At 35.4% G+C, this 11,601-nt stretch overlaps 1 protein-coding gene across 1 annotated transcript; it reads right to left on the reverse strand.

Annotated features, from left to right (window-relative positions):
• Window positions 1-423: 423 nt before the first annotated feature.
• Window positions 424-11,020, reverse strand: nrl (neural retina leucine zipper). Its single transcript, XM_052098627.1, has 5 exons — window positions 10,916-11,020; window positions 7,694-8,493; window positions 5,814-6,095; window positions 3,431-3,646; window positions 424-878 (listed from the first exon to the last, which is right to left on the reverse strand). The coding sequence occupies exons 2-5, from the start codon at window positions 8,288-8,290 to the stop codon at window positions 729-731; spliced, it is 1,245 nt and encodes a 414-aa protein (XP_051954587.1). The 5' UTR covers window positions 8,291-8,493; window positions 10,916-11,020; the 3' UTR covers window positions 424-728.
• Window positions 11,021-11,601: the final 581 nt, after the last annotated feature.

Raw genomic sequence — 11,601 nt, forward strand, 5'->3', positions numbered from 1 at the left:
CTTTGCATTTTTTTGATCAATCTAATAGTTAACTTTAAATGTATTAAGTACTACTTTCAATAAACATTAGTAAACATTCAATCAAAAATACATCATTTAAAAGATTTAATGATTGTAATTTAAAATTTCACACAAAATATAGAGAATGTTTATAGAGAACCTCCAAGAGCTTCACTGGCTCAGACTCGGACAACTCTTAAAATATGTCCTGTCGCTTGTGGTTTTGACTGGTTATTACACATTGTAATGTCAAATTGAATGTGTTTACTATGTCAAATAAATGTGTTGCCTTTAGAGATGTTTAATTAATGTCATTTATTATAAATACAATAAAATCAACTCTTGACAAATTAATATTATATGAACCCCAAAGGATTTTTAAACATTTTTAAATGTATAAAATTGTTCATACATAAAAGGGTTTACATTTTAGATGTTGTCAGTAGGTTGAGAGTACTATACGTTTGTTGGTGCCACACTTTACATACAAATACCAATGAACACTAATGATATCGTGTTGGTGCTACACAAGCTCATAATGGAGAAAACAAAATTGCATCAGCATCACTCAACACTGCGCCGTTACGTCACAATCAAGGATCCAGTCAACCTCACAATCAACCCGCTTTGGTTAAATAGCTCATTCTGTAGTCAGTTTGAAGTTACAGCTCTATTTAATTAATGCAATAAGCTCTTCTTTCATTCTTGTCCATTCAGTGTTCATTTTGTCACAAAAAGTAATCTGGAGGAGCAGGAGAGGATGAGGTGTTGGGATGCGAAGGCTGAGTCTCGTTTGAGTTCACAAGCTTCTCGTAACGAGCTTTGTATGTGTCACGCTCTCGCAGTACGCGAGACAGCTCACACTGCAACTGCTCCAGCTAGAAAAATCAACAGAGAGACTTTATTAAAAATATTGAAATAATGGTATATTGATTAATCATTTCAATAGAGAAATGGTCATATTGACTTCACAAGAAACAATAGCTCTATTTCAAAACCTAGTGAGCTGTCTCACCGTCTACTACGTCACTGAAAAAAGTGATCAGTATTTATGTTTAGTTTTTTAGTAAACACTCAAAAACACCCTTAAAACAATATACATTTACTTGATAAGAAAAATTGTTAATGGTAAAGTAAATGTTAATGTTTTTAAGGGTCTGCAAAATTCACTAGTTAAGCATAAAAAAGAAGGTAATTAATAATGAACTAAATGTAGATTAAGGCTAGCTTAGCCATAAATATTTATGCATTTGGCAGATGCTTTTTAAATAAATACATACAATTTATTAAACATCTTATTTGTGTAGAAAGTAATGTAATTAATGCAATATTTCTAATTAGCTGAATGAATAGTAAGGCTATCCAAGCCATAATTTGCAACTTATTAAATATCTTAATTTTGTGTAGAGAAAATTATGTAATTAATGCTATGGTTCAGAGATCATATCAAGTAAGTCTTTTAAGTTAATTAGTATTGGCTTTAGAAAGCTATTACTTATAAATGATTAAAATCTTTTTTTTAATTGACTACCAAGTTATTGGTTTGCTTTTCACATGTTTTCATTATAATAAAACTCTCTAAACATTTTTTAATTTAATGCAAAAACTGTAAACACCTAAACATTAATTAATAACTTTTAATTAATGATTTTAGTAATTCATTAGAAACAGTTTTGTAAAGACAATATATTTAGCCTTAATTACTGGCTTAATATAGTTAAATAAACGTAAAATACCAGCTAAAGTGCAATGCAAACCAATAAGGTTAAACTTTCACTTAATACGGTCAGTTTTATCTTTTTTTTTTTTAGCAATGAATTAGTAAATTCTTATTAAAATCAATAATAAGTGATAATTATTGTTTATATATATATATATATATATATATATATATATATATATATATATATATATATATATATATATATATATATACTCCTTATAAATGCTAAAAAACAACAACAACTTGAATAGGTAATTTTTTTACTTTAGAACAGAGGGTCCAGTTGTCTTTAAATTAATATTCCAGGTTCAATACATGTTAAGCTCAATCAACAGCATTTGTGGCATGCATGTATCAATGGACATGTAATCCTGCCTTGGCCAAAAGAATGGCCTATGATACCTAGAAATGCTGTCTTGTTGGCAGCTCACCAGGTTTTGTAACAGAGCTTCTGGGTTTTCAACTTATGTTGTTTGGGGTTTGTACAGTCCAGTATACACTCACCTAAAGGATTATTAGTAACACCTGTTCAATTTCTCATTAATGCAATTATCTAATCAACCAATCACATGGCAGTTGCTTGTGAATGTCAGAATGGGAAAGAAAGGTGATTTAAGCAATTTTGAGCGTGGCATGGTTGTTGGTGCCAGACGGGCCGGTCTGAGTATTTCACAATCTGCTCAGTTACTGGGATTTTCACGCACAACCATTTCTAGGGTTTACAAAGAATGGTGTGAAAAGGGAAAACCATCCAGTATGCGGCAGTCCTGTGGGCGAAAATGCCTTGTTGATGCTAGAGGTCAGAGGAGAATGGGCCGACTGATTCAAGCTGATAGAAGAGCAACTTTGCCTGAAATAACCACTCGTTACAACCGAGGTATGCAGCAAAGCATTTGTGAAGCCACAACATGCACAACCTTGAGGCTGATGGGCTACAACAGCAGAAGACCCCACCGGGTACCACTCATCTCCACTACAAATAGGAAAAAGAGGCTACAATTTGCAAGAGCTCACCAAAATTGGACAGTTGAAGACTGGAAAAATGTTGCCTGGTCTGATGAGACTCGTTTTCTGTTGAGACATTCAGATGGTAGAGTCAGAATTTGGCATAAACAGAATGAGAACATGGATCCATCATGCCTTGTTACCACTGTGCAGGCTGGTGGTGGTGGTGTAATGGTGTGGGGGATGTTTTCTTGGCACACTTTAGGTCCCTTAGTGCCAATTGGGCATCGTTTAAATGCCACGGCCTACCTGAGCATTGTTTCTGACCATGTCCATCCCTTTATGGCCACCATGTACCCATCCTCTGATAGCTACTTCCAGCAGGATAATGCAGCATGTCACAAAGCTTGAATCATTTCAAACTGGTTTCTTGAACATGACAATGAGTTCACTGTACTAAAAGAGGCCCCCAAATGGCCTCTTTGGGATGTGGTGTAACGGGAGCTTCGTGCCCTGGATGTGCATCCCACAAATCTCCATCAACTGCAAGATGCTATCATATCAATATGGGCCAACATTTCTAAAGAATGCTTTCAGCACCTTGTTGAATCAATGCCATGTAGAATTAAGGCAGTTCTGAAGGCGAAAGGGGGTCAAACACAGTATTAGTATGGTGTTCCTAATAATCCTTTAGGTGAGTGTATGTCTCAGTTTTGCCACACATCAGTGTGTTTGTAGTACAGTATATATAGTATAGTGTACCTGCTGTGTGAGAATGTGTTTCTCAGACTCAAGTGCATGCCGGTGCTGCAGTCGTTTGTAACGGCAGGACTGAGCATAACCGCGGTTCTTCAGTGTCCGGCGCTTCTGTTTCAAACGGACCGCCTCATCTTTGCTCACTCCACGCAAATGTCTGTTCAGCTCACGCACGGACAGACTGACCAGCTGCTCATCGGAAAAACGCTCATCCACTCCACACTGAGCGAGAGAGAGAGAGAGACAGAGAAAGAAGCCACAGAGAGAATTGTTACAGAGTGGTCATGTGTCATCATGTTATATGCACTTCAAATAAAGGTTAATCAAACTCTCAGGTAACAGTTCAAACATGCCCAAAAATCTGGTATGCTTGACTGGGACTGTACAGCATCACTTCACCACTGCGATCCAGACACCTGAATCAACTCTTAAAAATGCTGAAAGTGTGCTTGACTACACTGGATATATGCTTGGTTATAATGCTCTTTTGTTTCACTTGATGAATTACTGCTGCCATGATCAAAATAAAATGCACACAAACATTTCTTTCAAACAAAATTCTCTTTATTGTCTGCTTTCCCTAGGCAGTAGTGGTCTTATTTATGATGCATTTATATTAAAATACTGTATATTTTTAAATAAACGTATAATTACATGAACTTTTATATGAGTTTAAAAGAGTTTTTAAATGCATAACAACATTAAGTAGAACTCAAATGTGGTTTAACTCTATTCTTCATCAACAGATGTGTTATGCTTGGTTGCTTTCTGTGTTTTCTTCATTAGCTGTTATTTTCTTACATTCATACAGACTGGATCATCACAGAAGTTTTGTAATATTGTGACCAAATCAGACCAAAAAAACAACACAAAAACATTTGTAATTTTTGAATGAGACATGTTGTCAATGATGTGGCAGTACTCAATGGTCACACATCAGACTTACTGTAGTACGATATGTAAATGTCAGTGAAATTCGAATTTGCAATATTCGTTGCCAGATATTTTTTTTTCTTGAAATTGTTTTTTGGCTGTTTTTGAATTCACAGCCATTGCCACTTATGGTCATAAATATGGTGGCTGTGAGGAAAAAGTAATGTGACTGAAACAGGTGAATTAGGCAATAATAGGACTAAAATAATTATATATTATTAATATACTAATAAGGAATTATGTGTGTTCATGCTTAAAAGAATGGCATTGACTTAATCTAAAAATGCATGGCACAGAACTAATCTAGTACAGATACCACCTGGAGAAACTGGATTGTGGAAGGTTTATGAATAAGATGCTGGTTTTTGCACCGGAATAAAGTGTGCAAAAGTGACACAGGTGTTTAGTGAATTCCCCCCTAAGTTTTAAAACAGCAGGATATACTGTACATTTTAGGTTAAGGTTTAAGAATGGCAATTTGCTTAAGAACTAATCTTGAGAATTAATGATGTAAGGAAGTTTAGATAAGGAACATGACTGATGGTGATGCATTTTCATTATCTGTTGTGAAATTTTGATAATTATGAATGGAGATGATATGACTATTTGCAGGTGTATATTTTGCTCTGATATAGATGTAGCTATAGTGTGTGCATGTCTTTGTGCATCAGTGATTTTGTCAGTGCATTTCCATACAGCATAATCTGACTGAGTGACAGTGACACTGATCAGGATTACATCACAATAATAGCAGATATTATTATAATCTCATAGCGATGCTCCACATTTAGACAGACATCCACCAGTCACAGCCATCAACATTCTTTACTACAATATCACTATCCAAACCTCACACAGCCCACATCAATAGCAGGGAAAAGTGATGGAAAATTCATGCTCTTTAGGGTTCTATTACAATCTCAGAAGTTATCCAACAAGATGTACACTACCAGTCAAAAGTTTGGACACACCAACTCGTTCTGTCTTATGATTATTTTCCACATTTTAGAATAATTGGGATTGTCATCAAAGCTAAGAAACAACACAAATGTTTAATAAATCAACAACATTATAATTGAGCCCTCCAAAGTAATGGCAACAAGCCAGATGTCAGCAAACTTGAACATGCACAAAGATTGTTAGGCAGAAAGTGTTTCTGATTGGCTTTAAAAAGAATGGGCCGCTCCCTTGACTCTTGTGTGCTGTTTTCAGAGTGAAGTGCTGTCACAGAGAGTGTTATTTCACGCAAAATATTTAATGCGTTTGATGCATACTGTTAAAACTCTTTCCAACTCTTTTGTGAAATACCTGTGGAAAAAAAGAAATGGGAAACCTACATCCAGAACCCAGTCTACTGAGAAAAGTGGGCACTCACTGTTGAGTGTAGATGTACAACACTTTTTTGGCAACTCTTTTAGGTGCATAAATAAATTAATCTAAAGATGTTGATATGTACCTGAGTGACCTGCATATGGTGATGATGGTGGTGATGATGGTAATGACCATGCATTGAATGATGTGGATGGTGGGGGTGATGGAGGCGGCTCTGTGGACTGAGGGGTTGTGGGTAGGGACTGGCGGCAGTGTTGATGCTGGAGAGAGATGGAGGGGTGGAGGACACAACCAGTACAGGCCGGTGACACATGTCTGATGGCTTATTTAGCACAACATCCGCACCACTGTCACTGCTCGAGTCACCCATGTGACTGTTGCTTGAACTCTGAGACAACCCCGGGAACTGAGGAAGGAAAGGACAGTAGTAAGAGATTACAATGAAAAGAAACTGCTGAAAAGACCAGCATGAATTTCTATGCTGGTCCATGTTTTCAGCATAACACACACATTTTGTCTTTTTGGTTTTGGTTTTCCATAGATCTCTTGCTGGTTAAGCTAGTTTAAAAGCCTTGTGTGAATACCATGACTCAATGATGCATTTTTTCAGAAGTATTGAACAAAAATCCCACCTTAAGGGCAATTTATATTTCACCTCTCCAAAAATGTAACTACATGTCACATCTACGCAGACCACAACAGCTGTGATTGGTCTTCTTTGTAACTAGGCACTGTCCCCCAGGATGATTAAAAAGATGTCTGATGTAGCTTTGCATTTCTCTAAGATTAAAAAAAAAGATCTATGCATCATATCAGTATGATGTTTCGATCTCATGTTTAACAATGTGGTGTAGAGTAAATAATCATATTTAATAAATTATGAAAACAACACTTCTAATTTTTAGCGAATTAAAAAGCACTTGATAAGTGTTAGTGATACTGCCAATATGCATTGTAAAGTCCAGCTTCTTAGTTTTAAACTAAACCTATTTTGTGATGGTCAAGTGAAAGTTTATTAATTAATTAGCTAATTTGTTTTTTTTTTTTCCAGAAAAATGGTGATAGTGTAATGTATTCATGTAATCACTTTACAGCTATTGTCTTTCAGTAAATTACTTTTAAGAACATTACATAGGTTACACATAATATTATTTATGTATAATACATTTAAAACATGTATTATGTCCATATGTATGTCTGTTTGCATTTCTGTGACAGCTGAGGAGTCACTAACAATTCACTATAAAGGTAAATTTATACTTATTGGGCAAACAGGCTTGCTTAGTTTGCCTGTAAATTATGACAAAATGCAGTGACATGAATGTATATATGTAATGTATCCTGTATCAGCTGATGAAATGTTAGGTGACTGTCATTAAAAAAGATACATTTGAAGCCCGTCTCTCAGAGATTGTGCAGTGTATACTTATTTTACATGATTTGCAACACAAACTCTACAAAGACAAGCGATCACGACAAATGAATAGCGAGAGCTTGGGGGTTTGTAAAAGTGGAAGAGGCTGTGACAAATTTAATAAAGCAAGAATTAACACAGTGCTAAAAGCGGCAGTCCACGCAGAAAGAAAACTGCATTATTGGCTTTACTTGTGGCTGGAACAGTACATTAAACACAGTGCCATCACCCTAAACAAACACATTTTAAAACTAATTTGTGCATGGTATATATGCCGGCTTCTTCATTTGGAGAACTTTAGTTCATCCAGAAGAAAGAAGTTTGGCTTCTTCCATATTATAAATCAGGCTTAAGGGTGAAACGTGTAGTGCTGAGTGTATGACTTACATGTCACAGTGAACAAGAAGAAAATATAGACATTATGTTGAATTTGTTGAACGGAAAAACAAATACATTTTTGTAAAACGTTTTTTAGAATGTAACTTACCAAACACTGATCGTTACAGATACAATGCAATGTTGTGATAGAATTAAGCAACTATTCGGTGCAATCCCTAAATGAAAGATTCTAATGAAAGCTCAGGTCATACCTGTGAGGTTACGGCTGCTGCAGCAGAGTTCAACAGTGCCTCCACGGCATCATCACATCCCAGAAACCCTCCTCGCTCCCGGTCCCCTCGTTCTGGCACACCACCTAGAGCTCCCAACAGAGACGCTGTGCCCCCAGGTTCACCACCGAACTGCTGCTGCAGCGCGGCTAACCACAGCAGGTCCTCCAGCGAGGTGGGGTTCGAACACACTGAAGGGCCTCCAGTTATTGGGCTACCGTCTGGGTTTCCCTGCAAGCTGGAGCTCTGGCCTGACATGTATCCGGTGGAAACGGACAGTGGGAAAGAGAGCGAGGAAGAAGAGGAGGATGCAGATGGTGGTGGGTGTCCATCACTGAGTGTAGGGGATGGGGGGAGTGAGGTGTAAGGGCTGGAGCTGAGGCTGGAGTCAGGTGGCGGGCGAAGAGCGTATGGAGAATTGCTTGTCTCCTGTTGAATGACTGGTTTAGGGAACAGACAGGGTGGAGGTGGTGGAGGAGTGTCAGGCTTCACTTCAAACTTGAGTAGGTCGAAGTCGTTGAGATACTCCATAGCCAGAGGGCTTGGGGGCAGAGAGGGCAATGGCAGAGATGATGACATCACTGTGTGAATAGGAAATCCTTGGACTCTTGTTCAGTTTTCAAGACTCACAGCACCAATAAAGTGCCAAAGTCCTAATGAGACACGTGATGTCCCTTTGCAGAGCTCTGATAGGTCAAAACAAATGATTATGAATATCTGTGGTTGTGATTGTTGCTTTATTGTTACTTTGTGTTGAGGGCTTCCTGCTTTATTGTCTGAATCTGGCAGAGAGGATGACAGAGGTAAACTAGTGAGTGGACAGTAGGAAGAAAAAAGTCAAATCAACATGATCACACACAGGAAGTCGACATGTTGCTATCGAATGTTCCAGTACCCTGACATCGACACCTTTCTGCTGTGTTACTGACAAACACCGTCTCCCACATGTGCCTATACTTTCAAAAACCCTTCCCGGTTTGGCCATTGGGGGCAGTGGTTCAAATTTAATTAGGCACAGACTTACAGATAGACGGTAAGGTAAAGATCTTTCAACAGAACTTCAACTTACAACAGCCTACCGTCGCCAAATTTATAGTAAGGTCAGTCTGGTCAAATATATATACCTTAAGCATTGCATCAGTAAATTAGTCATTGGCTGTTTGGGTGAAGGGTCATAATCACTACAGACACAGAGAGGGACATATCAGACATCATTATTTATAATAATTAACATTTCTTGTTGATTTTGGGGTGAAATATGACTTATCTAAATATTCTCTATAGTAATTCATGTAATTTGTGTCAAGTTGCTGTGTTGTTCTCATTTTACTGGGGAGCAGTTAATATCACAAAGGAAAATAAAAACAACAAATCAAAAGCAGCATGACGGTAATGGCCCATTTCAACCGCACAGAGTGCACACATGTCAGCATTGAGAGGTACTTACTACCTTATTTATAATGGATATGTAAGTAACCAGCAATGCCACATTAGACAAGAAAATTCCCAGGACCTTCTTGGTATCACAATCAATTCTAACATTGACTGAATGTTTAATAAATAATTCAAGTAAAATGTCTAGCATTTATGTAACACATTCTTCTGCTTTAAGCAAATTATCATCTACAGTTTTTATGAAATATTACAAACATTTTACAAAACATAAATGGCTATTTATTCATTGACTATTTATGAATCTGTTATTGTGCATCTTGAAAATAGTTTCAGAGTAATAGAGGAAAGGTCTAAATCTAATCCTGCAGTATTAATCCAACAATCTAGTCTTTCCACGTAAAGACTGCTCCTTTTAGTTTACATTCATAATTAAGTACAATCATACATTTCCCAAATGTTATAGCGTACTTCTAAAATTTTTTGTGAAGACAAAGAAATAAATGGATATATATACTTTCATTATAGAGTTATAGACATAAACCAAATACATCTTTTGTATAGAAAAAAATATATTTCCTAGCATTTTCGTTCTAAAACTTGTACTACTAAATTATCCTAAAATTAAACAAGATTAATTAATTAGTTTACTTATTTTTGGAACAGGCATTAGATATGCTGACATTTACAACAATGTCCAAGTAGAATTGAAGTTATTATAATTACTACTATTATTAGTATTATTATTACTGATATACAGCAAACTTGAAGCAAAATAATTTAAGAGGTTAGATGGTTAGATTTTAAATTGAATTGACTGAAAATCAATAAAACAAATATAAAGATAACATTACAATTAAGCATTTAAGTAATTCCAACTTTAAATAAACCAATAAATGGGTTAAAATATATTACATGTTGTCTAGAGAAAATAATAATTCATATCAGTTTTGTGCTAAGAATGATATTGATATTCCATACGTTGAAATTTACGTTTACTGATAATATTAATATTTAAATTATGTAAGATTGTTTATAGCAAACTAAACAAAGCAATATAAATTCAGTGAAATAAGGGGTAAGATGGTTAGATTACCACCTACACCTAAGCACTAAACTCGACAATCACATAATAAAATAAATGTAGAATTGAACATTTTACATTTTAAGGAATCCAAACTTGAATTCGAATTTTAGCAAGGCATAAGCAGTAGATCATCTTGATTTGAGTGAAATAAAGCATTTTTGTACTAAAAAATTTATTTTCCTTATAAAAATGGTATACTAAGACATTTTCATTAAGCAAGATTCAACTTTATGAAAATTACATTCCACATGTAATTAAATTATTTGAAAAGTATAGATACTATTTCAGTTGACATAAAAAGACACATTTAAATCTGATCAATCAAGGGACTGGATAATAAACTACAATACACAAACACATATAAATATACAATTATTATATATTATTATTATTATTATTATTACCATTTTACAAGTTTAATTTTAATATTAGCAACTGTAAGAAAACAACATGGTCAATCAATAAACTTTATAAACTCTTCGTAAAGCCCCAGTCATTAAAATCACTATTTTAGATGAATGCTTTAAGAATTACTAACTTTCAGTTGTTTCAGATCTAGAGAAGCACTTAATAAAGACATATAAAGTTTTTCAGAGAAAAGAGAAGATGGAATGAGAAGAATGAGATAAAGTCATGAAACAAACAGGAGGAAATGTATAGAGTCAGAAATGGACAAACAACAGCAAAGGAGGGACAAAAGTTTTTTAAATGTCCACATTTCTTACCGTGTGTTCATGTGTAGGGGTGAACAGCTCACACACATCCTCTGTTATTGACTGACAGTTTGATTCCTGCCATGTGTGAGTATATGAATGTGTGTGGGAGCTTACGTTTGGTGTGTGTGAGCCACTTTGGAGCTGATTGTCACTAATAAAGCACCCCCCTTCCCCCCACTGCTCCAAATCCCCATCCATCTCTCTCTCTCTCTCTCTCTCTCTCTCTCTCCACTGAGCAGCATGATTTATACTGAACATGGTAAACTGCATAATAAACACCACATATACTCAAAAATAGTTTGATTTCAGCTGTAAACACTAAACAAGCTATTCATGTTAAAAACTAATGTTAATAGAATGTTTTGATATTTAACAATTCATGACACTCAAGGATAAATTAAATAGTCCTGCGGTGTGACAAATGATTTTTTAAAAGAACAGATATTCCATACCATTCTCTCAACTTATACAAAATTTTAATAATTGTTGCATAATGCATATTAATTATAAAATAATTAGCAAAATACTGTTTAAACTTTAAAACAGTACTTCATGTCAACTACCCACAAAAAAATAGAAATATTTAAAATACATAATGAAACAATGAATTGGAATATTAAAACGAATACACAAAGGTTTAGGCATTCTTCAACCATTCAGTCTCCAACTGAAATATTATGGTATTCATACAGTAA

This window comes from Xyrauchen texanus, chromosome 30 (assembly GCF_025860055.1).
Source record: "Xyrauchen texanus isolate HMW12.3.18 chromosome 30, RBS_HiC_50CHRs, whole genome shotgun sequence".
Taxonomy (NCBI): Eukaryota; Metazoa; Chordata; class Actinopteri; order Cypriniformes; family Catostomidae; genus Xyrauchen; species Xyrauchen texanus.